This window comes from Coenobita brevimanus, chromosome 104 (assembly GCF_032717465.1).
Source record: "Coenobita brevimanus isolate Jiangsu-jjx chromosome 104, ASM3271746v2, whole genome shotgun sequence".
NCBI classification, from domain to species: domain Eukaryota; kingdom Metazoa; phylum Arthropoda; class Malacostraca; order Decapoda; family Coenobitidae; genus Coenobita; species Coenobita brevimanus.
This window is the reverse complement of record NC_137057.1, coordinates 17,987,504-18,015,477: the sequence shown is the minus strand read 5'-3', so window position 1 is coordinate 18,015,477 and position 27,974 is coordinate 17,987,504. Positions and strand designations below refer to the sequence as shown.

The 27,974-nt window shown below is 43.1% G+C and overlaps 2 protein-coding genes and 1 pseudogene across 2 annotated transcripts; 1 reads left to right on the top strand and 2 right to left on the bottom strand.

Annotated features, from left to right (window-relative positions):
• Positions 1-609: 609 nt before the first annotated feature.
• Positions 610-27,319, bottom strand: SpdS (Spermidine Synthase). The gene is made up of 8 exons (XM_080285032.1): positions 27,232-27,319; positions 10,316-10,458; positions 8,300-8,420; positions 7,634-7,729; positions 6,087-6,267; positions 4,262-4,344; positions 1,495-1,641; positions 610-753 (listed from the first exon to the last, which is right to left on the bottom strand). The coding sequence occupies exons 2-8, from the start codon at positions 10,444-10,446 to the stop codon at positions 610-612; spliced, it is 903 nt and encodes a 300-aa protein (XP_080141158.1). The 5' UTR covers positions 10,447-10,458; positions 27,232-27,319.
• Positions 13,319-13,436, top strand: LOC145416147 (5S ribosomal RNA; annotated as a pseudogene).
• timeout (circadian regulator timeout) lies at positions 16,648-26,981 on the bottom strand. Its single transcript, XM_080285133.1, has 2 exons — positions 26,880-26,981; positions 16,648-20,726 (listed from the first exon to the last, which is right to left on the bottom strand). Exon 2 carries the CDS (start codon positions 20,707-20,709, stop codon positions 16,648-16,650), a length of 4,062 nt encoding a protein of 1,353 aa, XP_080141259.1. The 5' UTR covers positions 20,710-20,726; positions 26,880-26,981.
• Positions 27,320-27,974: the final 655 nt, after the last annotated feature.

The following is a 27,974-nucleotide window of genomic DNA, read 5'->3' as shown; positions in this document are numbered from 1 at the left end:
TTCTACAGTCCAACACAGAATGTAGAGAGATAGCAATTATACACCTTCTTAAAGTGAAATGGAATATAGTTGTAGGGGAAAATTTGTGGTGTTCTGGAACACACCCCTGGATCATAATGAAGACTTGGTACATACATCACAGGTGCTGGAGGGGTGCCTTCATGTGGTGGCACCAATAGAACAGGGCAATGGAGCTGCCCAAGGATACAACACCCCTTACTCCCTTAGCTCCCTCACCTCTAAAAAGGAGATGGTGCGCTGCATGAGAGGGGCAGCTTCAACCTGCAGTCCACTGGGTTCACATTCAGATGATTCTAGGATTGCAACTACTACTACAACCACTACTACTACTATTACTATGACTACTACTACTAGTACCACCACCACTACTACTGTATTGATTTCTTATTAATTTACTCATGCCATGGGAGAGAGATTTAAAAAGGGAGTAATTAGATACAGCCCTCATTAATTCCTTCACTACTCTAGGACTCCCTTTAGCTTTAAAACACTGGCTGGTAGTGGATAAAAATATAAAAAGACACAACCATAACGAAAAGATTAATGGAGACCTCAAGGTGATGGGGCTACACCTATCCATTATACCTTTTACTTGGCATTCTTTAACCGGGTGCTCATGAAAGTCGGAAGTACAAACGCAGCGCGGTGAATGGCGGCGTTGTAGTATTTCAGGCCCAGACGCTCCACCTCGCTTTCATCCCACACTGTTACTGGTTCTCGGAAATTGGTGTTCTGTGGACATGAAGCAAGAAGTGACTAGGTTACTGAATTACATAAGTACTAGCATTTGCATAAGTGAATGAACATGAGGGGAACGGTATGGAATTCAGAGTGTATCTTGTAAAGCAAAGTCCGCAAGATTTCTCTCATCACTACTTCGAATGCCTAAGTGGTTTCATAAGACGGATATATACAAATTATAGCTCTAAGGGTGACTCCAAGGAAAGACAGTGTAGTAAAGAAACATTATACTGTATTTTCTAGGCCATAGCTGAGGAGGGAGGGGGAAGATAATCACATGCAAATCCTTTCCTTCTTAGGTACCATATACCGCTGATGCTAAATTCAATCTTTCTCTGACTATAAAGACTATCATATTTCTACAGGTCTTTTACAAAACTAAAGCCTGTTGTTCTCATGGCATTTAGAACAGGTAGATAATGTTATAAAAATATAGGTTTGACTGGTACTTACAAAAAAAAAAAGTATTATCCTGACATCCTTTTCCCACTTCAGGATGGAGTGAGGCAGGGTCCAGAAGGCAAGGAAAGATCGAAACATGACACAGGGAGAATTAATTTTAAAACTAAGGTACACACAAAAAATCTCCCTCTGCACAGCTGACTGACTGGATTGGTGGAAGGAGAAAAACATGGCTGAAGGAGAACTAAAAGCAAGGTAAAAAATCAATCTATCTATCTGTCTGCCTGCCTGTCTCTCTGTCTCACTCTCTCTCAGTCTAAGGATACTGACCGGATTAGTGCTGCATAATATGAAGCCAATCTGTCCTGAAGGGTATGTGGGTGTACAGGTGTAGGCATAATCCACAACAGGGAACGTCCTCCGACAGTTTGCCACCAGGCGTATGATCAGGTCCGCATGCAGCCATATGCTCTCACCCTGATGAAGAAGAAAAGTGGAAAAAGTCATCAGGTAATAGATGGGTAGCTAACATCAATCCTGGGAGGCACTACCATGAGGGTGAAATGAGGCTACAAGTTTGATAATTAGCCACGTTAATGGAGGGATGGAGTGGAGAGGTATACGAGAGAGGGGGGTGTGAGCTGGGAGCATGGCAATGACATGGCGGGGGACAGGGCGACATGGATGCAATTTGTCTGTGACCACCCCTTATGGGATTAAGGTGTCTGGCAAGAAACAGATAGATAGAATACTGTAATACTATTTGACAGGATATTCAGCAACAGGTAAACAGTCAAGAGTCCATGCACTGACTCATATACTGTTACAAATTCTATTACACATCAGAGATTTATTTTTTTTCCCAACTGTTTGCAGCAACTGTTGGAGAGCAATTAGCTGATTCTGGCTGCACTACATTTGGCTTGCAGTCCATGGGAAACCTCAGTTGTACTACAGACAGCCTCAACATGGGGATTCCTTATGATAAAACATGATGGCAGTTTTTTTACCTGATTTGATGTGTGAAGTAGTCCATGTTCATTTAGTAAAATAACTGAAGAAGCTGGCTCAACAGTAAGAGTCACAAGCAGCTGGAGGAAATTCAGGGTGTTATTTTCTCTCTTGATAAGGAATGGACAAGAAATTATATGCTTTTTGTGTGAAAATGTAAAATGTGGACTATCTCTCTCTTGCCAAACGCCTTAATTCCATTCTGGGTGGCCACAAACAATTCGCCTCCACGTCACCCCACCCCCTGCCATTTCACTGCCCTGCTCCCAACTCACACTCGCCTCTCTCATATACCTCTCCACTCCATCCTTCCATCTCATCCTTGGACTGCATTATTAAAGCTCACTGACAGGACATACACCCCCAGCGCTAATACCACCACACCAATCCTGAATAAGACAGCCCTAGTATGTATTCAATATAGACAATGGGTATCAGTGTCAAAGTGGTGACATGTGATGGGTCTCAGGGAACAGACACTAAAAAATACTGTAATAAGAAAAAATTGAAAGGGAATAATGCATGAAACCAAGTGATACAGTAGACCCTCGCTATAATGGCTTTCCTGTCTACCTATCTATTGCCAGACGCCTTAATCCTGTAAGGGGTGGCCACAAACAAATCGCCTCCATGTCGCCCTGTCCCCCACCATTTCACTGCCCTGCTCCCAGCTCACACTCCCCTCTCTCATATACCTCTCCACCCCATCCCTCCATCTCATCCTTGGCCTTCCCCACCGTCTCCCCCACCTCCACCTCACTCACATACACTCTCCTCATCAGTCTCTCACTCTCCATCCTCTCCACACGATGGGAAGAGGGCAATTTCAGGCCAGGCTGGAGTAAAAATGGGTAGGAAATGCATGTATTGTCTCCCATTGCGCCCCAATTGGTGGACACTGTTCATTATAGCTGACGGAAATCCAGTGGCCATCGCAGTGTCCGTTTAATCTGATATCCAGTCTACTGAGGTCCGTCAAATTGAAGGTCTACGGTATAACCTAATGCAGCCTGTCACAGTTTCACTCCTAGACAATGAAAGGATGAGATGGAGGGATGGAGTGGAGGGGTATATGAGAGAGGGGGGTGTGAGCTGGGAGCAGGGCAGTGAAATGGCATGGGATAGGGTGACATGGAGGCGATTTGTTTGTGGCCACCCCTTACAGGATTAAGGCGTCTGGCAATAGATAGACTGACAATGAGAACCCACTCCTAAGCTGAATAAAGTCATCTGGTAAAAGCAAGGGTGATAATACTAAAGATTTTTCACAACTTAAAAGGGTTACTGGGAACTTATTTTTTCCCCCTACTTCCCTGAGGATGGAAGGTCCCAAGCTGAATAAAACTGTCTGGCACTAGCATGAAATAAACTACTTCCCCAGAGTTGTTCCCCCCCAAACTTCAACCTACAGCTGTTCAAGTCCAACTGTTACAGGTAATTTATGAATGGAGGATGCCAGTAATCTGGTGTATGGGTTATTTTGTTTATTCATTTGTTTTTCCTTCCTATCTATCTATCTATCTATTGCCAGATGCCTCAATCCCGTTTGGGGTGGCCACAAACAAACTGCCTCCAAGTCGCCCTGTCCCCTGCCATTTCACTGCCCTGCTGCCAACTCACACCCCCCTCTCTCATATACCTCTCCACCCCATCCCTCCATCTCATCCTCGGCCTCCCCCTCCCTCTTCCCCCCTCCCCTCACTCACATACACTCTCTTCGTCAGTCTTTCACCCTCCATCCTCTCCACATGGCCTTCCTCTGTTCTATTATTAAAAAAAAAAAGAGAGAGAGAGAGAGAGAGAGAGAGAGAGAGAGACTTTTCACAAACTGAAGGGTGCTGCAGAGGAACATCTTCCCATTGATGGACTGATGTAACTGGCTGGCTACTCCGATCCCTCAACTCCCTTCCCATCACCCAAAAGATGCATGGTGGTCTGCAGGAGAGGGGGATGCATGGTGGACTGCAGGAGAGGGGGATGCATGGTGGACTGCAGGAGAGGGGCAACTTCAGCTGGTTATCCATCAGTTTAACGTCCACATAAGCCTGGGACCACAAAACAACGATCTAAAAGTGTCTGGGCTAACCTGGCAGCAAAGGATGCCCCCTGGTGCCAGCTTCGCCTTCATCCGCGTGTAGTAGTCTTCGTTGAACAGTGAAGCAGCTGGACCTAGAAAAAAAAATAAATAAATAAATCTATCTATCTATCTATTGCCAGACGCCTCAATCCCGTTTGGGGTGGCCACAAACAAATCGCCTCCAAGTCGCCCTGTCCCCTGCCATTTCACTGCCCTGCTGCCAACTCACACCCCCCTCTCTCATATACCTCTCCACCCCATCCCTCCATCTCATCCTCGGCCTCCCCCTCCCTCTTCCCCCCTCCACCTCACTCACATACACTCTCTTCGTCAGTCTTTCACCCTCCATCCTCTCCACATGGCCAATAAATAAATAAATAAAATAAATCCATCCATCATCCATTCCTATGTCGCCCCATGAGGAACATAGGGGCCAGGGCTAGGTAAGTTGGTCCTGACATTTAAGATGAGAGTGACCAGCCCCACTCATCCCTGAGTTGCATTATGTGAGCAATATACCCCAACCATCCCTTGGATATAAACCTACACAGGCTCAATCTGACTGGAGTACCTTAATTACCCATTAAACCACCATGCGCCGTAACTTGATTATATGGTTACCACCCAGCGTAGTAAATGGTTTCCTGGTGTACAGAAAACCACTTGGCTTGTCACACAGTGTAGAGTCACCCATAGGCAGAAGGACGAGAAAAGAAAGAAGGAAAGAAAGACACAAGAGTATTAAAAATCTATCTATCTATCTATCTATTGCCAGACGCCTCAATCCCGTTTGGGGTGGCCACAAACAAATCGCCTCCAAGTCGCCCTGTCCCCCGCCATTTCACTGCCCTGCTCCCAACTCACACCCCCCTCTCTCATATACCTCTCCACCCCATCCCTCCATCCCATTAAAAATAAAAATAACAATTCTTCCACCTTAACTAGCCAGATTTTTGACTTTCTGAAGCTTATTTCCCATACTTCAGTGGCAGAAAAAGATAATATTAGGGTTCTACATCCATTCCACAGCATTTCTATATCACTAACATAATATTCTTGTATTACTGTTACAACTCAGGATTCAAGATGGTGATGTGCCAATTTTAGCCAAGTTAAAGTGGAAAGAATATTGTAAAATGCAGGCACTAATCCTTACATGTTTGAGATGCATTCCAAACTGTCCTACTTTTTTTTTTTAATTTCTATTTTTCAGCAATTACTGAGGAAGACTGGCAAATCAGCTTTACAGGTAGTAATGGAATTTTAATGGCAATTCATCTGGAAATTGCCACAGCCTTAATCCCTTCAGTCCAATGATCTACACCATTTTCTGTTCATGTTATATTCACCCTCTCACACTGAAGGATATAATAATGGCTGTATTTAACCTCTCCAGTTCAAAAAGTCTTTCCAAAGCTGAAAAAAAAAAAAAAAAACTGGAGGGGTTAATGGCAAATATCAAATACACATAACCTTATAATGAGAACAAACTGCATCACAAATTATACAGTGCCTTTGTATCTATTTACTTACTTTTGCTGTTAATTCCTTCACTAAGAAGATGCAGGTCTTATTTCATTCTTACTCATTTCAGGGGCATTTTTTCAGCTTGGTAGAGAGTTTTGTAATTACAAGGGGCTGACATGGCCCACATTAACCAGGTCACTAACAGAAATTCTTCCCAAGTTCAGTAAAAGATTCTTGAGATTGTAAGAATGAAAATTTTACAGGGAGCTTCTCTGTAAAACACCGTAGATGTAATAAAAAACAAAAAGGGGGGGGGCCAACACACAACAAGGTCTTTCAGTGTTGACTGCTTGCCTCTTCCACCTACCATCCTTTGTGCCCTCCTCGCCCTCGTTAACAACCGGGTCCGAGGCATCCGTGATGATAACGTCAAACTTCTGGTCTGTGGTCTGTAGAAACTCAGCCCCGTCACCTGTGTACAAGGTCAGCTTGGGATTGGAGAAACCCTGCCCTAGTGACGGAACATGTTCCTTGCACGCTTCAACCACCTGAAAGTGGACTCACTGTTAGACTGCAATATCATCACCATTACCAACAGCATCATCATAATCCTGACCATTTTACAATGTCATCATTATCATCATAATCATGACTCTTTTTTTTTTTTTTTTTAACCTAAGGATGGGGTGAGGAAGGATATATATAACACAAGGAATGACAAAGAATGAAAGAAGGAGAACTAACAATGGTTTGCCAAATGAATGGGCCAGACACTATCTAACACACCATTCAAGTCCCCTGAATCCTGGTTCCAAATCACAGGCCTGATCATCTACACATACTTGTATTCAGAGCTGCATTATTATTCACAGATGTGCTTCACATACACCTGCCTGGGTCAATTCATCAATTGTTAAGTACAAAAAGTGGTGCATAACCCTTGGAATATGATCCATCAAACATAATTCAACCAGTCACTTCATCTTCTGTCAGTCTCCTAACCAGATCAAACCTCACTTTCTTACAAGCTTGTTTACCATATCCAGCCACCTTCTTCTTGGCCAATTATGCTTCCTCTCACCTTCAAAATAACTCAGATATACCCATTCCACCATCCTATCTGCATCTATTCTCTCCATGTGTATACTGCATACCATCTAAGCTCTCTCTTTTTTACCTCACTGTCAGCAAACTTACTTGACATCATTTGCAAATCAAACTGTGTCCTATCCTATCCACTCCACACACTGCGCACACATTCCTCAGCAGTCCCATTCCCACTCGTTTTACTCCTGAATTTTCACACCCATGCAATGCCCACTTCTCACACCCACTGACAAACCATGCAATTCTCCTGCAGCCTCCACACTTGGACCTCTGTTTAGCATCGAGGCCTTCGTAGCACCGGCCTCCTTCCTTCCTTGCCTGTGCCATACTGCCTCCAGAGTCTTTGCATATTTACCTCTGATTTCTGTTACTGTACTGCACAGAGGTACCGGTACTTAAGATCCTTCAAACATTCAATGTCTTCCTCTCTATTCACCAGCCTATCACCTTTCCTCTAAATAACCATCAATTATAAGTAGTTCTCTGCTGTATTTACAAAGGATTAAGTTACAAACAATTTACATATTACACGGTACAAGAAAGTGCTTAGATGGTATGGTCATATGGAAAGAGTAAATACTGTATTCAACTGTCAAAGTATCCGTGGGGCTGGAGAGGGAAGCCTTCACGTGGTGGCATCAATTTAACCAGATGGTGCAACTATGTGTTTATACAAATGCTCCTCAGTTCCTTCCATCCCCCAAAAGGTGGATGGTGTGACAGAAGAGTGACTCTGACCTGCAGTTCACTGGGGTCAAATCAAACCTGGGACTACAACAACAACAACAAAACATCCACGGCACTGACCTTCTCATCAATCTCACACTGGACCACCTGCTCCACCAAGGGATGTTTGGCCAGTTCCCGTGCCACCCCTCCATCACCACCTCCTACCACCAGCACCTGAAATCTCAAACACAGGCAAGGATGTATCAATCACTATACCATACTATGTTCACTTTACTTTGACTTAAAATTATCATCTCTCCATCTGGAATGCTAAGCTGTGACAAGTGCTACAATAAACCAACTTTACTCTAAATAGGAAACAACTTTAGGTCAAAGTTATTTCATCAGCAATTTAATAATGAACAACACTAAACAAACAATTCTGACCCCATCAACCCCAAGACATCTGTCGTACTTTATACTGTACTTGCTATTTCCAAACAACTGTAGTCAAGCGAGGAAATTTTTTGAACTGGAGGGTTAGAAACTGCTGTCACTAACCGGTCAATTAGTGAGGTATTAATTATGCTGAAACAGGTGACAGGTAAAGCTTAAAATATGGCCTGAGGCTGGAGGGGTCAAATGAAGAGTACTAGTCCACTACTGATTCACACACACAGGTACTGGCACTCATGCACTGTGACAGTACCACTCACCCCAAAACATTAGTATGCACACACACACACACACACACACACACACACACACACACACACACACACACACACACACACACAGTCATACCTTCTTCGGTGCTGGGTGTGAGTTAAGGGGCAGGAATGTGATCATCTCCTGGTAAGATGCTTCATCTCGTTCTGTGAACTGGATGGCTCCATCCAATGTCAGCACCTTGCCATAGTTAGAGCTGAGGGCAGGGAGGGAGAGACAGAAAGAGAGATGATGACTGTAAGGCTGCAATGGCTATTCATTGATGAACTCATTTACAACAATGTTCAAATGCCACAGACGTCTGTTACCCTGATGATTGGACTCTTGGGTGACCGGAGGTTTTTCTGTCATTTAAAATACTACCTGGGATACAGGGTAATCTCCAAACCCTTAAATGCTCTGGGCTGCAGTGGCCTAGCCTTGGGGACCTACGCTACAAAAGGGGAAATATGAGACTGGCAGTTCGATTACATTTCTTACAGTATATACGAGACACTTGCATCTATAGCCTTGTAAATATCTCTCATGTGTAATACACTAATCATCATCATCATCATAACAGGACTGGGTGATAAGCTGGAGAAGGGGTGGGATGGGAGAGAGATAACCCACAATAAAATGGCAATGATAACATGGTAACAGCCAATCCCACCTTAACCCTCTCGGAGGTGCAGAATTAGGAAGCTAAACTACAATATCCTAGTACATTTAAGGGTAACTGACCTGCCTACTCCCTTTGGTGGCATAATATGATAGAAATATATCTGATTATATCTCAGGTATGTGGATGTGACAGGAAGCGTTAGGAGAAACACACTGAGGTGGTCTGGCCATGTGGAGAGGATGGAGAGTGAGAGACTGACGAGGAGTGTGTATGTGAGTGAGGTGGAGGGGGAGGCCAAGGATGAGATGGAGGGATGGAGTGGAGAGAAATATGCGAGAGGGGGGTGTGAGCTGAGAGCAGGGTAATGAAGTGGCGGGGGACAGGGTGACATGGAGGTGCTTAGTTTGTGGCCGCCCCTTACGGGATTAAGGCGTCTGGCAATAGATAGATAGATATCTCAGGGATTGAACCTATGACAGGCTGGGGCACTCTAACCAAGGAGCCAGTAAGACACTTGGTCAAATATCCCAGTCTGGCTGGATACGAGTCCTGGCTGCTGGTAAATGATGCGGGAAGTTGAAAAGTGACAAAAGGGCAGGGTGATATGGCACAGGTTGTTAATGTTTTTATACGCTGCCTCCTCTACAGGTTAGAAGGCCCCAGACAGAGTAACCCTGCATAGTTTTGATCCCGAACATGTGTCTGGAGGCTTTTTGATTATATGCCACTGGTGGGAAAAAGATGGCCATTTATCCTTACATGTACTGCACAACAGCAGCCTAACTGAAGGCCCCTAAGCCTCAAAGGTGGTTAAATGGGATTGACTCTTACTAATCTGTAGGAAAACTGACTGGGGATCAGGTTCAGTGTGCATGGCATACTGAGGAATGTATGGCAAGGGTCTGGCATCTCTTCATTTTTTTTTTCTTCAACTTCATAGTCAATAGCCTGACTTTATCCAGCAGCTGTATGTGAAGTGAATCTATCTAAAAAATATTAATAAAAAAAAATACATAAATAAAAGTGCTGACGGATTGGCCTCTGAAATGAAACCAGGATTGCAAGGCTTGACTGACGTGTGAATGACTATGTGATCCATTTACAAGGATATGCTGCTATTTTTCCCATTTTGCACTCTTTCTTTCATTATTTCTGAACCCTACCTCACCCATTATTACGAGGAAAAGTGGGTGATGGTAATGACGACGACGATTATAATGATGATGATACTTCTCACACTTCGTAGCCTGCTTACTCTTTCCTTGCCTCTGGATCCTGCCACACCCCATCTTTAAGTGGGATGTCATCATCATCATCATCATCGTCCTCATCATCATCACTGCCATCATCACTCTCCCAATACTGTACGTGCTTTCTTTCCTGGTTTCTGGATCTTAACTCAGCCCCCCCCCCCTTTTTTTTTGGTGAGGGGAGGAGGGGGCTTGGAGGGAATCAGGGTCATGATGAATTATAATGTATTTTCTAACCTCTGAAAGATCTGGATGTGCTGAAACTTGGAACGCGTGTCGAGGAGAACCTTGTCAACCTTGAGGGAGAACGCCTGGCCGGGCCACATGGGTGATCGTTCAGTAAACCATCCCTTCAAATCCTGGTCCATTCTTTGTCACACCTGTACAGGAAAAAAAGGAACTGTGAAGAAAACAAACTTAGTAACATATATAAAACTGATGCCATGCTTGCTCTTATGGCAAGGAAACCACATACTGGGGGTGGCCATGGCATAGACCTGATGCTTTGCAAAGACTGGAAGCTAAAGCAAGCATCAGAATCAACTAAATACTTCCCAACAGTTACTGGAAGCTGTTGAGAAAAAAGAACTCAAAGATGTATACATGTACTGTACTGTAATATAATATGTAGCATTTTAAGAGTCTCAGATTGAACTCTGACTCTCAGTTGTGGCTCAGTGTCCCCCTTAAAAGTGATGATTATGTGACTTGCTATCAAGCTTGTTGCCACAAATCAATCTCACTGTATTAAATATGCAATATTAATCATAAGTCTGAGATTAATATAAAAATACAACTCCTCCATACAACTGACACGATAATTATGGGGAAAACAGGAAAGCAGGGTTATAGGTAACATTGGTATATTACTAGGAAAATTATGTATGTCTATCTATCTATCTATCTATTGCCAGACGCCATAATCCCGTAAGGGGTGGCCATTTGACTTTGAGTTATTGGTTTTATGGGGAAGGGCACTAACCCTCCACCAACCCACTTGTTGACACGTAGGGAGCACGTATGGGTTGGTTATATGGTTACCACCCAGCGTTGTAAATGGTTTCTTGGCTTACAGGAAACCATTTGGCTTGTCACTCAGTGTAAAGCCACCTGTAAAGGAAAGCAGAGCAATAAGAAGTGAGAGGAAAGATGGGAGAAATAGGAAGAGAGGAGCGTGGGCACAGAAAAAGAATGATAAAGGATAAGGAAGAAGTAGGCAGCACTACATCAAGTGAGTGGATGATGGTCGCCACCACCTACCACCAAAAATTATGTATGTACAGTAAATAATATACAAATGATTTAACACCAAAGAACATACAAAGGTTACTTAAATGAGGACTTATTAGAACATACAAGAAGTCCCTACTTTCTATTTGACAATGAAAGCCTACTCTTATTACCATCATCATCATCATCCTGGCTTCTTTTTCCCATCAAAATATGGGTTGGTATGGTCCCTGCCCATCCCCACCCCCCAAAAAAAAGCCAGGAAAAAACACGACAGAGGAAGAACTAAAGTGATCAACATGCCCAGTGAAATAGTCCACACACTCATTCACTCTCCATTCAAGTCCCTGGAAACCTGACTCCACCTCACAGGCACAATCATCTACATATCTGCAATGAATAATATCCCTCAGACAGACCGGTAATATGCTACATAAAATCTTGTGTTGGCAGTCACAACAACATATTTAAGCTTTTTGTTGTCATGTGAAGGTTAGTTGAGTGTGCCACCTTCAGTCTGATTTTTTTAATTTTTATTTTTATCAGTTGCAGGCAACAGGACTAATCCTTCATTCATTTATAAAAACTCCAATATGCTTGCATGCACCAACCTTGGTAACCTAATATCAGTTCTCCACACTGCTCTATCTCTAGCAGCCTATCAGGCCCTTATCCCAGAGATCACACTGTATGATCCCATCTCGTCTTTTTTTTTTTTTTGGGTCTGCCTCTCAGAACTCTAGCCTCAGCTTTGAAAATATATCTACCAGTGAAGGGGTTAATGAAGGCTGTATCTACCTCCTCCATTTTCAAAGTCTCTCCTATGCTGAAGGAAATCAAGTGAAGGCAGTGAGACTTGACTTTAATGGAAAACACATCATCGGAGTGAAGGGTTAACACTTAGATAATGGCAGCCACTCCTATGATGGATAAAGTCATCTGAGGGAAACAATAATAATTTAATTACAATTTATGCTATCGTTAGAGGGCTTGTTGTCGTTATTTCTGCTGTTGTTGTTGTTGTAACTGTTGTTACTGTTATTGCAGCCACAGGTTCATCTGGACATAAACACACTGAATCACAGTCTGATGCTGCCTCTCTGCAGTCTATTCTTCTTCTTTTGGGGGAAGGGGAGTGAGTTACAAGAAGGTACTTGTACAACCAGGCAGCTCCGCCATTGTTATATCAGTGCCACCACATGAAGGGGCCACATTCAATCACCATCAATGGGTTTAAAGAACTGAGACATTCTTTTATGGCTGACTGCATACTCTATCTTTAACCCCTTCAATGTGATGACAAATTTAAAAATCTTGTTCTTGCTATCATCAAACAAATTATTCAGCTAAAGTCAGATCTCTAGCTGTGAAAGGGTTAGTGAAAGGCTTCATCTAATTCTTCTAGTTTGAAAAGTCTCTCCAAAGCTGAATGTCTGGTGATAGCTATTTATCACCAGACACCTTAATCCTGTAAGGAATGGCCACAACAAAATTGCCTACATGTCACCCTGTCTTCTGACATCTGGTCGCCTTCTCTCCAGCTCACACTCCCCTCTCTTTTATACCTCTCCACCCCATCCCTCCAGCTCCTTCTAAGTCTCCCCCTCACCTTTATCCTCCTCCACATCACACATATACACTCTCCTTGTCTGTCTCTCATACCATCAGACTGATGTGGCTAACTTTTGCAGTAGGATGATGCATTTTATAATATTCTTAATACAGTTGCACTGCCCATGTCATTCAGCTGTGGTGAGACCCTTAACCACAATCAGAAACTATTACCAATAACCCCTTCAGTACTAAGCCACTTTCCTTGTGTTTATTTTGTTGTCGTGATGTGGTGGCACCAATGTAAGTGAATTGCTTTTCTCTGCCTGACTTCCCCCAAAAGGAGAAGGTGCACTGGCAAAAAATGACAATTCCAGCCTGCAGTCCTCTGGGTTCACATTTCAGACAAATCTGGAGCTACAGGGACTACCATTTTGTTGTGAAAACACCACCACATTATTGTACTGTATGCCACGTTGAGTACACCGCTTCCCGTCCGATCAGCGAAGTTAAGCAACGTTGGGTCTGGTTAGTACTTGGATGGGTGACTGCCTAGGAACACCAGATGCTGTTGGCATAACGTTCTCCCTACGTGTCAAGTGGGGTTGGTGGAGGATTAGTGCTCCTCCCTGTAAAACAATTAACTCTAAGCCCTTGGCCACCCCGTTTGGGATACATGGCGTCTGGCAATGAATGAATGATGAATCTGATCTGTAACAAAACATTCCTTGTAGTAAAGGTGTGAAGGCCATTTGCTCATTCAGTACTGTTTGATGACACCTTGTTATAGTTTAATTTTCTCTCCTCCAAACAGTTTTGTGTTTGGAACTTTTGGACCAGATAATGCAGATAATGGAGAGAAGCCTAGAAGGTATGATAAGGAAAAAAGTGAATACAGTACTGAGGAGATGCAGTTTGGGTTTATGCCAGGCAAGGGGCTACTGATGCCATGTTCATTGTTCGACAACTTCATGAAAAATGTATAGGAAAGAAAAGGGAACTGTACTTTGTTTTTGCTGATTTGGAGAAGGCCTTTGACAGAGTCCCTAGAGAGGTGGTGAAGTGGGCAATGAGAAAACTTGGGATTGAGGAGCGGCTGGTTAAGGTGGTTATGGCCATGTATGTGGGTGCTCACACCCAGGTGAGAGTGTATGGAGATCTGAGTGATGAGTTTTATGTGAATGTTGGGATGCATCCGTGTTCAATCTTGGGCCCCTTATTGTTTGTCGTGGTGCATGAAGCTCTCTCATATATTGTTAAGGTAGAGGAGTGTGGTCGTGTGCAGTTTGCCACAAGGGTGTTGGAAGTAATTCCATGTGCAGTGTTTGTGATGAGTGGGTACATAGATGTAGTGGTATTAGAGGTAGGCTGCAAAATAATACTGACTTCAAGTGCCTCCACTTCCTAAATCTTTCCTCCGCCTCCCTTTCATTCTCTGCAATCAACACCAAATCATCAGCATACAACACCTCCCATGGGAGTCCATTTCTGAAGCCACGTGAGAGGGCTTCAAGTACCATGATAAACAACAAGGGACCCAAGACTGACCCCTGATGCACACCAACAAGCACGGAAAACTTATCACTCAAATCTCCATTCACCCTTACCTGGGTACAAGCACCCACATACATAACATACTTGCAATTTTTGCATTTTGTAAATAAATCCACAATGACAACACAACAACACAAATCTTGAAGGATTCTGCACAGCATTCAAATGTGTGGTCATATCACAAAAGCAAAAAATACTTCCAGTTCAGATGTGTCATGTTCTGCCGACTGAGAAACAGCAATATCTGCCATCACCATGTTCTGCGGTTATTTTTTCTCCAAATGAATGACACCAAAAATTGAAGTGTTTTCACCTTTTTTTGCACACACACCTGTATTATTTTATGAAAATATACACACACAGAAAACATAGGAAACTGGGATATGCTAAAAAATATCAAACTGAAAGCCATATTAAAAGAAAATCATCAAAATTTTACACCAGTGCACGTGATAAAATAATTATATAAAATGCTCTCTTCCTTGCTGGTTACCTTGATCTTGCAAACAGTGTCATTAAAAGGGGGGAAGGGGAGCTACCAGAATATTTGGAAGTTAGGGGGTCATTATGACTGGAAGTTTGGAAACCACTGCCTTATGGGGTGAGGGCATCGGGCTACTGACAGATACAGAGTGATAAGATAGTACTGTACCTTTATATCAACATAAGCAGGGTTCAGAAAATCCAAAGGGAAACTAAACAAATTTGGAATAAATAAACTACATTGTCTAAAATAAAGTATGTATTGTACATGTGATGGTAAAAATTACACAAATGAGATTAAATTATACTCTCCTGTACATTTTCACTGAGTTAAGTACAGTATTAACATTTCTGTATTTCAGCCATCATTGCACAAATTCTCCAGGCTTCAGGCAGCTAAACTCAAATTAATACTTATTCAGTCTCACATTCTTTCAGTCTGGTTTAAGAGGGCAAAGTATAATCTTATCAAATCAACATCTGGTGTTTCAGAGTTAAATATGTCAATATTTTACCATAAAAAATATAAAAATTCTCAGCATCAGCTTAAATTGACTTAATGTTCCAATACTAAAACTGACAGAGCCCTGGAAATACAGCTGGTTTAAAAAGAAGTGCAGTGAATACAGCTGAGATTAAAAGAAAGAAAGAAAGAAAGAAAAAGAAAAAAAATGCCTTTCTGGAAGAGTAAAATAAGAATACACTTTATTGTGAATTGACTGATAAATAAATAAAAGATGGTTGTGCATCCTCAAGAAAAACAAATGACATTACGCTGCCTTAGGTGATGAGGAAGCTAATAAACATCCTTATAAAACAATACTGCCTTCAGGTAAATGACAGCTGTACACTGTAACTGTCTATCCATCTATGTACTGCCAGACGCCTTAATCCCGTAAGGAGTGGCCACAAACAAATCGCCTCCATGTCGCCCTGTCCCCTTCCACGTCACTGCCCTGTTCCCAGCTCACACCCCTCACTCTCATATACCTCTCCACTCCATCCCTCCATCTCATCCTTGGCTTTCCCCTCCCTCTCCCACCCCCCTCCACCTCACTCACACACACACTCTCCTGACATCACTCACATACACTCTCCTTGTCAGTCTCTCATTGTCTATCCTCTCCACATGGCCAAACCACCTCAATGTGTTTCTCCTAATGCTTCCATATTCTGGTTTAAATTAACACTAGAACCACTTACACAAAATGTAGTGCAAGGTAAGTGAATTTAAGACTTTGGCATTACTTGCATATTTAGTAATTATGCTGACTCACAGGAGCATTATGGACATCTGATAAATTGGCGAATGCATTATTTTGGCAAAGTTACAACTCCAGTCATGAAAAATTAAATGAGGCTCTATTGTATCCAACATTTAAAATAGTTCACTGCCTAACTTCCCTCCTTTCTCCCTATCTTACCTTACCTTTCAGTCATGGCGAACACCATAATCCCAGAAATATCATACCGTATATCCTAAGCACCAGTTACTCATACTCTCTCTCTAACTGCCCTCATTCTGTCTTCAACATATCACACAAACCATCCAGGCACTACAAGAGTAACATGCAGTCATTTATCATCACTCTAAAACTGCCCTAGTTCTCTCTCCTAACATGTCCGACAAATAATCTCTACATTTTAAGAACCACTAACAGTTTGTCACAATCATTCTATAAGTGACCCTATTCTCTCTGTCACCTAACTGGCCAGACAAATCCTCTGATCAGTATAAGAAGAAACAGCAATTATTCATCGTCACTCTCGATCACAGTCCTCGTTCTCTGCCTTCCCGCAACCAGCGGTACATCATCGTTTTCTGAGTCTGAGTCAAGCACCTTCCTTCCCCTCTGTGTTTCTGCCTTAGCACTTGGTATCTCTTCAGTAAGCCTTTCTGTCTGTTCAGTGTCCAGGTGAAGTATTAGATTCTGGCTCTCCACGGCATGAGTCTGTTCGTCACCGGAATCATCTTCAACCACCAGCCGCCTCTTTTTCTTTTTGGACTGTGTTTCCTGCTTGTCCAAACCATTTAGCTCTGTGTCCAAGTGATGTGCTGCATTCTGCCTCTCTCTGGGTTGAGTCTGGCTTTCATCATCTGAATCATCATCCATCACCAGCTGCCTTTTCTTCTTTTTAGACTGTTTCTTCTGCTTGCCCACACTGCCATCATCGTCATCATCAGTCAGGCTTCGCTTTTGACTGGAAGATGAAGGAAGGAGTGGCATGTCATCATCTGAGTCCCCATCACCCAACAAATTACCAGGAGCTTTAGAGTTTTTCTTGGGCACTTTGGGATCTGGTTTTGTTTTCTTCGCTCTCTTTTTTGGTTTCTCTGTCACTGTTTCTGTCTCTTGTGAATCTATAATGGGTTCCAAAGGTTCATCTTGCTTCTCAGGCAGTACTGGATCTCCATTAAGCCCCTGGGTGAGATAAGAGGCCCTCTTTCTCAATGCAGGAACACTGAGGTAGGAAGGGATACGCCAAAACATTTCTTGGTGCGTCTGTGGTGGCTGCAGACCCACCAGACGCAGCAGCTTGTGAAATTTCGGGTCATCCATTGCATCAATACATGCTTGGGCAATGGCTAGGACAGGAACAGGCTCAAAATCTCCATCTTCCTCTCTGTCATCTGCAACATCTTTTATAACCCCAGCTAGCCATTCTACCGCTTCACTCATCCCTGCTCCTAACACCTCTGTCATGGCCTCAGATATCAGGGCCGGTGTTACAACTGGAGGGGTGTACACAGCAGACTCAGCTGATTTCTTAATTGTAGGATTGGCTCTTTGTCTCTGAGAAGGTCCACCACTATCACCTTCTTCCCTATCAGATTCCACATCAGCTTCACTTCTTTCACTATCACTATCGCTGGTATCAACATCATCATCACCCTGGTTGGCTTCAAGGAATCGTTCTCCCATGGATTTGGTATTAACAACAGCACTGACCTTCTTGGGCCGTTTCTTTCGCAGTTCTTTCTTGTCAGTCACAAGTCCAAGCTCCAGTATCTTCTCCACCACTCTATGCTTCGGTCGACGCAGTGCCATGTTGTCCATGATGCGCCCAACGATGTCCATTGCATCACGATTTTCCTCAAACAACATTCTGAGCTCTGCTTCCTCTTCCTCCGTCCACTGCCTGGGGGCGCGGCAATTGACCGGCTTGCGCTTGAGTTCCTTCAGGTTATTAATCAGTCCCAGCTCCTTTAACTTCTTTATGACAACACGGCGAGCACGCGTCTGGTTGATGAGGTTTTTCATCACCAGATCAACAACGTCCTGTTCCCCGCGTTCTTCCTCCGGCACGGCGCTCATCTCTTCATACAGACGTCGTAACTCATCCTCCTCCTCTTCCAGCCAAACATTTTTTGTTTTTTTCTTAGATGCCGGTGCCTCATAACCACACTCAATTTCCAGGGCTTCTTGGTTGGTTTTCCAGAATAAAATCTCCATAAACACCTTTGGGTTGGTCTCGGCTACCTTAAAGAACTGACGTAGAATATACTTAGCAAACCGACCAATCTCACGAACACCGTCACTGGGAGCACTTCTTGTGTCGTCTAAGGCCCTTTGAAAGGTGTTAAAGAGGGAAGCCTGGAAGAATATTGCCGACAATTTGCAATCCCAAGCAATACGGTGGAAAAGCTTGAGGATACAGTGGTTGGTGTGAGCCGAGTTGGTTCGGTAGTCTTGTAGAAGCCGACAGTACCCTTCCATTACCTTGCTGTTGGCAAATCTCCGCACAAATGATTGGAAACTGAACTCTTGCTCGGAGAACTGCATTGCTTGCTCCTCCTCTTCGTCCTCATCTTCCTCTTCCTCAACATACGAGTTTTGGGTCTGGCTGGGAGGGTTTAGGTTGGCCATAAATATCTCCCTCAAGGCCAGGAATTCATCAGAGTAATCCATGTTAGCTGCACCAAACACATCTCCCTCTGGCCACACATCCCTTGCTGACCGTAGCAGCGACACCGCCTCCAGCAGCTCCCTCTTACGAAGCAGCAAATTGATCTTACGCATGGCTGCTTCTTTCTGCTCCTCCTCGGGTTCCTCAGACAATGCATCAAATGGGATTGTGGCAGGTAGATCCCCAGCTTCTCCCTGCACTACAGCTGACAGTTCTCCTGCCATGTCATCCCACATGTCCTGCAGCTTGTCCTCTGTCAGTTCTTCAGTTTGTCCACCCACGGTCTTTGCTTTTTTCTTGGATTTCTTTTTGGCCTTTTGCTGAACCACAATATGGTTATTCTTACTGCAAAATCCCTCCAGCAGTTTGAGGAATATATGAGCTGTTTCCACAACATCCTTAAGGTATGTGAGGGGCATCTTAAGGGGATCATAATTCTGAAGCAAGACAAGAACCATCTCTCTATATTCTACCACATAAAACACCTTACTCTTGAGCACCTTTGAGCTCTCACGCACTCCCTCAACCTGACACTTATCCATTGCAGCCAAGGTGAACAGGAGTTCCTGATAGGCTCGCACGGCTTTGTGCATCCTGCGGGACCATAATGGGATCTTCTTCTTGTCTACAGCCATGTGTTCATAATAGGTCTCCAGCTGGGTCTGGATGTAATGGAATGTTTCCACACTCAGAGTTTCACTTACCAGCTCAATCTTAAACTGGTGGTGTCGGTTGAACTCCATAAAGAACCTGATGGCCCAGAGATAGTAGGATTCATCATGCTCCTGGGCACGTGCCTGGCGGAGGTTGTCCTTCACAATGTACATGATGCTGTTGTAAGCGCCATTCAGGAACTCAACACAAAATTCCTGCAGGAAGAGCCTGATGGCCAGGGTAGATCTCCTGGTGATGGTGGAATCTCTCATGGGTACCCGGTGTTTGGGGTGTTTCTTGGGCTTCTTTAACCGGTCAAAATTAATTACTGTGATGTCTGTGAGAGGCTGGTGTGAAATGAGGTCACGGTCACTGATGCTTTTCATGTTCTGGACATAGTAAGTGCCACCAAACCTTGAATGCCTAGCACTGTACTGCTTACTGCGCTGCTGCTGCCGTTGGATGGCCTCGCGCTGCCGCACTGCCATCAGTTCCTTCTCATCTTTTTCCTTCTCTTGCTCAGAACGATGAAGGCCTGCACCTGCCAGCTGGGCTGGATCCTGCTCTCGCAACATCAGGGAAATTATCTCCAATACATGCATACAAAGATCCTGCTCAGCATGTGAAGAGGCAACATAAAGTAGCAAGTCTTCAAGCCCAGCCAAGTGAAGGGCCCATAATACTTGGTCATGCACTGAAGCATCATCATCTGTTCTCTTCTCATCCTCAGGGCTTGCAGGCACTGCCAATACATTGCGGATCAAGATGAGGATTCGTTCCACCAGTAGGCGGTCCTCCTCCTGCCGGTGTTCCCAGTCCAACTGCAGCAACTCTCCCAGTCGGCCCACCAGCACTCCCCACACTTTCTCCTCCACAAATGCCTCCTTATAGTTCTGTTGTTGTGTTATCAGACGGAGGTACATCTGCCGTGTCACCTTCTCCTCGGGTAACTCCTCACGGAAGAGCAGGAGGACGGGGTTGGTGAGGTTCACCAATAAACGGATGGTGACATCAAACTGTTCCTTATCATCGCTGTAGTCACGCACCAATGGCAAGAGATCCGTTCGTAAAACTCGAGTGTCCCCCAGTCCCAGGCGTACTTCATGAGTGTCATCATCTCGCCGTAAGTACCGCACCAGATCCTTGGTAGTTTCCAGGCAATCAGCTTCACGATGATACTTGACACCATCGCTGTACCCCAGCGCTGAGCATGCCGCTAACAGCTCAGCATGCACCAGAGTATCACTCATGGCTCACTCCCACAATGCTGTAGGAACAAACATTATTAGTTTGTGCTTCTCACATTTAATCCACACAATCATAAAATTCCAAAATACAGCAACGATGTTTTAGAATTTTTCCAAGATAACATTACGGTAACACTGAAAGCATTGTCTAGGCAGTGATGCTAACTACAATTTTACAAGCATCAAAAAATACAATAAACGAAATTAAAAAATCAATTTCCTGCCAATGGAAAAGATTATTGCATTTATTAACATGAATAATCAACATGAAAGATACCTGGCTGCTGGCACAGAATAACAGGTTAAACACAGCAATGGCCTACGTCAGAATAATCATAAATCCTAAAACTCTCAGAAGCCATATGTGCAGCCGTTAAGGTGGGACCAAGCTTGCAATAATATAATTTATGGTTCTTCAGGTCAACTTTCTTTGGATATTTCTCCTGTTGTCCAAAGGTGGTGCCTGTGAGTGTTTTCAAGACATCAAGGTTATAAGATGCCCTTCAATATGCTGCTTGTGTTGAGAAAAAATCATGTGTTTATCCTCTCTATCTGTCTGTCTATTGCCAGATGCCTTAATCCTGTAAGGGGTGGCCACAAACAAAGTGCCTCCATGTCGCCCTGTGCCCCGTCATTTCACTGCCATGCTCCCAGCTCACACACCCCTCTCTCATATACCTCTCCACTCCATCCCTCCATCTCATCCTTGGCCTCCCTCTCCCCTCCTTCACCTCACTCACATACACTCTCCTCATCAGTCTCTCACTCTCCATTCTCTCCACATGGCCAAAGTCTAGTAATTAAAGGATCTCTCTCTATGATGAGTAACTAAAGAGGATGATGTGAAGGTGTGTTTGAAGTTCATGTATGTCTGGAATGAAGAGTTACACCAGTTTATTCTGTTACTGAAGCAGTCATTTATTTTGTGCAAGCCAGTGCCCTAGCGAATGTAAGTACTGTACTGCTAGAGCTGGCCTGCACCTTGTTGAGTTTTAGTGTTGTGAAGATATTACTGTACTTGGTCATATGCACAGGGCAGGATTATTACTGAAGGAGAGGGTTAATAGTTCATGGAAGATAAGGTTAAAACATTAGGGTCAGTGATGAGGGTTTGATTAATATCTCGGTGCCTATGATGGTCCCAATTTTCCTCTTCGCACCCAAAGAACTAAAAAATGCATTAAAGTGGTCACATGAGCTGCTATGACAGACTCTAACTGTGAAAGGAGAGGGTTTCATACGAGTTTCCACACAGCTACCATCACGAGAGGCTTCCAACTTTCTGCATCACACAAAGGCTCTGATGAATTAAGGCTGCATCACACAAAGGCTCTGATGAATTAAGGCCGTTCGGCTGCACTTCAGTCTTGCTCATTTGTTGCCAAAAACACCAAAAAGCTCAATGACAAGAACAAAATTGCTCTTTGGGTCTAGTATGGTAAGTGGTATTTTTGTCAACATTTTGGGGGGGGAGGGAGGGAGGGAGGAAGGGAGGGAGGGAGGGAGGGAGAGAGAGAGAGAGACACACACACACACACACACACACACACAACTGGAGTGAGGCTGACTAAAACAATGCAAGGAGTGCAGGGAGAGAGGAAGATCAAGAATGTGGTGGTGGGATGGGATGACGTGGTATATGAATGAGTGGAGTGGGATGCAGGGGGGGGCAGCCCACTGGTAAAGGTCAGGACAATATAGGGAGATGTGTTCGTGGCCACCCCCCCCACCGGGATTAAGGCATCTGACTATACAGAAATTGAACTTATTTTGGTCGTGGTACATATAGAAATTGAACTTTTGGTTATATAGATAGATAGACAGATAGATAGATAGTTAGACTGATAGATAGATAGATATATTATTGATATCACCCTCTAACCTCCATATTTCCATACTCCACTGATATGGTCAGGAAAACCTTCATATTGTCCTCATTTCCTTCATGCCAAGAACATTCCCAAGTACAGTATCTTTCTACCAGCACAAGCCAGTAATCAGTCAGGCTTGTTTCAATGTTCTCAGCGGTTATTCTATGCTATTGATATAATCCATAGCACTGTATTAAATGTTGACGAATGGGATCTGCATGGCCTGACTGATGACTTTAGGAGAGTGTAAGAAACGGAATCTAAAGGTGAATGTAGGGATGAGTAAAGTTATGGTCTTTGAAAGCAATGAAGCCACTGAATGCATAATGAGGTTGGATGGTACAGAAATGGAAAATGTGAGTGCATTTAAGTACTTGGGTAGTTTGATGAGTAAGGATGGAAATTTAGAGGATGAAGTGCTGGCAAGGGTACAGCAAGGAAGAAAGGTTGCTGGTTCTCTGAAAGCAGTGATAATAAACAGGGAAGTGTGCACAGAAGTAAAAAAGTCGCTGCATGATAGTACTGTGATACCAACTCCAATGCATGGAAGCAAAGCTTGGACCTTGTTGGAAGGACGCAAGACAGTCATGAGTGAGAGCAGTGGAAATGTGTTATTTGAGAGGAGCACGTGGAGTTAGCCTAAGTGGAGAGACAGACTGATAAATGAGGAAGTGAAGCACCATTGTGCTGTGGAGGTGGATGTGAAAGAATTTATTAGGAGAAATACACTGAGGTGGTTTGGCCATGTAAAAAGGATGAAGTGCAAGAGACTAATGACGAGGGTGTATGTGAGTGAGGTAGAGGAGGGGAGAGGGAGGGGGAGGCCAAGGATGAGATAGAGGGATGGAGTGCAGAGATATACAGTAGGCCTATGAGGGAGAGGGGTGTGAGATGGGGGGGTGGACAGCGAAATGGCAGGGGACAAGGTGACACAGAGGCGATTTGTTTGTGGCTGCCAATTGCTGGATTAGGGCGTCTGGCAATAGACAGATAGACAGACTTAACTTTACCCATTTCAAAGTATATCAATTGTTCAAAATAACAAAAAACTTGGTGAATATCTTGGAACAGGCTTGAAATATTGCAGAAAAAGCATTATTTGGAGAGGATGGAGGGTGAAAGACTGACGAAGAGAGTGTATGTGAGTGAGGTGGAGGGGGGAAGAGGGAGGGGGAGGCCGAGGATGAGATGGAGGGATGGGGTGGAGAGGTATATGAGAGAAGGGGGGTGTGAGTTGGGAGCAGGGCAGTGAAATGGCGGGGGACAGGGCGACTTGGAGGCGATTTGTTTGTGGCCACCCCAAACGGGATTGAGGCGTCTGGCAATAGATAGATAGATAGATAGATAGAAGTATACAGTCTCATCAACTTTACACAAAACTGAGGCAAAATGGCAACCTTCCGTGTGGGGTTTTCATGTCAATCCTTCCCCAAGAGCTGTCACTGCTAACTTACCCTAAACCAACCTAACTAGCAAATTTAACCTAACTAACATAATCTAACCTAAATTATTTCAACCTCATGGGAGGAAGGATGGGTTCTGGTGCTGAATGAACTTAATACTGTACTCCCGCTAGGTCATCACATGTAAACAAGTACCGTGTAAACTCAGTGCCTTCAGTACGATATTAGTTATTTCTGCAGAACTGGGAGTATAAGAAATAAGCCACAATACACAACAGAATATAAGAAAAATAAGCTACAATACACAACAGAGTATAAGAAAAATAAGCTACAATACACAACAGAGTATAGGAAAAATAAGCTACAATACACAAGAGTATAAGAAAAATAAGCTACAATACACAACAGAGTATAAGAAAAATAAGCTACAATACACAACAGAGTATAAGAAAAATAAGCTACAATACACAACAGAATATAAGAAAAATAAGCTACAATACACAACAGAGTATAAGAAAAATAAGCTACAATACACAACAGAATATAAGAAAAGAAATAAGCTACAATACACAACAGAATTTAAGAAAAGATATAAGCTCCAATACACAACAGAGTATAAGAAAAATAAGCTACAATACACAACAGAGTATAAGAAAAATAAGCTACAATACACAACAGAATATAAGAAAAATAAGCTACAATACACAACAGAATATAAGAAAAATAAGCTACAATACACAACAGAGTATAAGAAAAATAAGCTACAATACACAACAGAGTACAGGAAAAGAATACCCGGTGAAGCTAGAAAACACAATTATGAAACTTCACTGGTGCCCTAAAATTTTCAAACACCAGCTAATGGGAGCTCAACTAAATTTCAAGCCTTATTTTAAATCACATACCAGTACACTAGGTTATACTGTAGGTAATCTGTTTTCACCTGATAGAACTGGACCACTCAAAACTTGAATAGTAACTTAAAATATGGTAGCAAGAAACCTGACAGTCCTTAACTATCTGCCAGGAATGAGCCTAAATGATTACTCAGTCCAGTTAACTCTCCAATCTGACTACACCTGACCATCAACTAAGATAAGAAGGGTTAGGGATTTTCATTAGATTGTACTAAATGCATTATATCAATAAAGTTATTATAAAGAACACTGCCTTGGTTGGGTAAGCTTAGGACAGTCTAATGAAGTTATATTAGGGGTTTGCTATGCTTGCCTGAATATTACTTATGGCAGATCAGGTTTTGAACTTTCCGTTTCTGTATGAATTTGATTATTTTTGGCCTTATTTATGATTTTTTAAAGACTACTGTTTTATGGATGATTAAAGAATATATGAAACGGATACACATTCCTGGTATTTGCTCCATAAAAAAGGTATCTGAATAACTCCAAAAATAATCTCTACAACCAGACACCATAATCCCTTAAGAGGTGGCTGTTTCATTTCATTTATTAAAGGCTCCAACAGGCTTGCATGCGTTGGCCTTGGTCACCTAATGGCGGCTCTCCATGCTGCTCGATCTCTGGCAGCTTCCAAATTCAGTCCCTTATCCCTGAGGTCACAATCAATGACCCTGTCCCAGGTCTTTTTTGGTCTAAGTTACCTCTTGCAACCCTACCCCTAACATTAACACTTCTCACTTTCTGCACCCAATTATCATCCCTCATCCTCTCCACCTGCCCAAACCATCTCAATCTACCTCTCCTCATCACATCATCAATACGCTCCAGTCCCATCCCACCTCTCAACTCTTCCGCCATAAACCTAACCGCTCCCCCCGGCCTCACACTTAAAGATGCATTGCACATCCACTTAATCAATGTCATTTCTGTACATTTGAGCCTACACTGTCTATCTATCTATTGCCAGACGCCATAATCCCGTAAGGGGTGGCCGTTTGACTTTGAGTTATTTGTTTTATAGGGAGGGGCACTAACCCTCCACCAACCCACTTGTTGACACGTACGGAGCCTACCGTACACTGTAGCCTTAATAATTTCCATAAAAATAAGGACAGTGATTTTCTGTCACTTCTTATTGCTTTTCTTTCCTTTACAGGTGGCTTTACATTGAGTGACAAGCCAAATGGTTTCCTGTAAGCCAAGAAACCATATACAACGCTGGGTGGTAACCATATAACCAAACCATACGTGCTCCCTACGTGTCAACAAGTGGGTTGGTGGAGGGTTAGTGCCCCTCCCTGTAAAACAAATAACTCGAGTCAAATGGCCACCCCTTACAAGATTATGGCATCTGGCAACAGACAGATAGATAGACAGATTTTCTGTAATTACCGAAATGGCCAACCATTCCAAAGGCAAACCTTAACAATAATCTTACACGATAACAAATGTCTTTAGGCAGTTGGCAGTACTGTACAGTAACTTAGTACTAATTGCATCCTCAGGTTCTCAAGAGGTGTTAATCCAGTGGGCTGCCTTTTAGCAATCACCTTCCACCTGAGGGGCAGGGAACTAGTTGAGGCACTTTTGTACAACTTGGTAGAGGATCTGTCTGATAATACTGATATCATCACAAAGCTTCCCTCTCCAACATGAACGAGCATCAGATCACAATTCTCCTAAACGCCACTTTACATGATCCATTTCAGCGTACATCCATTCTATAAAATTATATACTTTCAATCAAACACACTACTTAATAACTACTGAGTCTACACACAAACATAATCAACGAATAATTCACCTAATTATACGGTATCTTCGGGTTCTAATGACACCATAATCAGCCTAGACTCTGCAAAGTTCATAAACATCACTTTTACATGACCTAGGATAGAGTACTGTTCAATATTTCTTATCAAATACATTACACAATAGCCAATCACACTATATACAAACTTAAATAACAATACACTCACCTGATAACAGTATATCCAAGAAGTTTGTGGTGTTGTTCTCACGTCAGCTGACTCCACCAACAAAATAACGCGGGAAAACAGACAGCTGAGCATCGTCTTGCGCCACGCTGTTACTTATGACCTCAAATTTACCCGAACACTACAAAAACAAATGTAATTAACTGGGAAATTTTCACTCAGTGGCTTTACACTTTATAAACAATTTTCAAAAGCGCCATATAACGAAGAATGAGGTAAAATAACTGTCTGCACTCGCCTGCAAGCTGCCACCAGTTTACGCTTTGTATGCGCATCCTTACCCTAGCAAGTCATTTTTCAAAATATTCCACCTGCAATACATCAATTAACATACCTAGATACGGTTGATACGCCCTGAAATAATGAAAATAACAGCGAATACCGGAGGACGCCACAGACACACGTGATGCGTCTGAAATCAGCTGTGTTTACTGGATGCAACGTTGCCAATGCCGACAGGTAGGTAGGGTCTGTTCTCGCCCAACCCTCCCCGTAAGATAGCCCCCCAAAATAGCCCAGTAGCTACTTACGGCACAAAACCTTCAACCAACTCTAGACAGTAATTATGTTCTTCCCTCACTAACCTATACCTTTGGATTTGTGTCAACGCTTCAGTGTCAAGAAAATAAATAAATAAATAAATAAAAATAACTATGTGCAATGAGTAAAACCTTAATACGGATGGGACTAACAGGCTTTGGTTTATACATGGACACCTGAAAGAATACAAAAGGGATTTCACTGGGAAAGAAGTAGGTTAACATTTCTTTGTGTGTGTGTGTGTGTGTGTTTACAGGCAATTAAAAAGATCAGGACTACTGTTATCCTGTAATTATACGCCTACTTACAAGAATGAGAAAACACACCATACTCTAGAACAGATGCGATGCAGGGTGATTATGTCTTCCGATGTAATCAAGCATTTATCATGCAATGGGTCTCCGAATGTCAATAAAACAGAAATAACATCTCTGAGAAACAACGCAGCAGAGCTTCTTGAATTCCAGATAAATGGCGAAAATATAAAACAGGTGGAGAATTTTATCTACCTTGGAAGTGTGCTCACAGATAATCGTA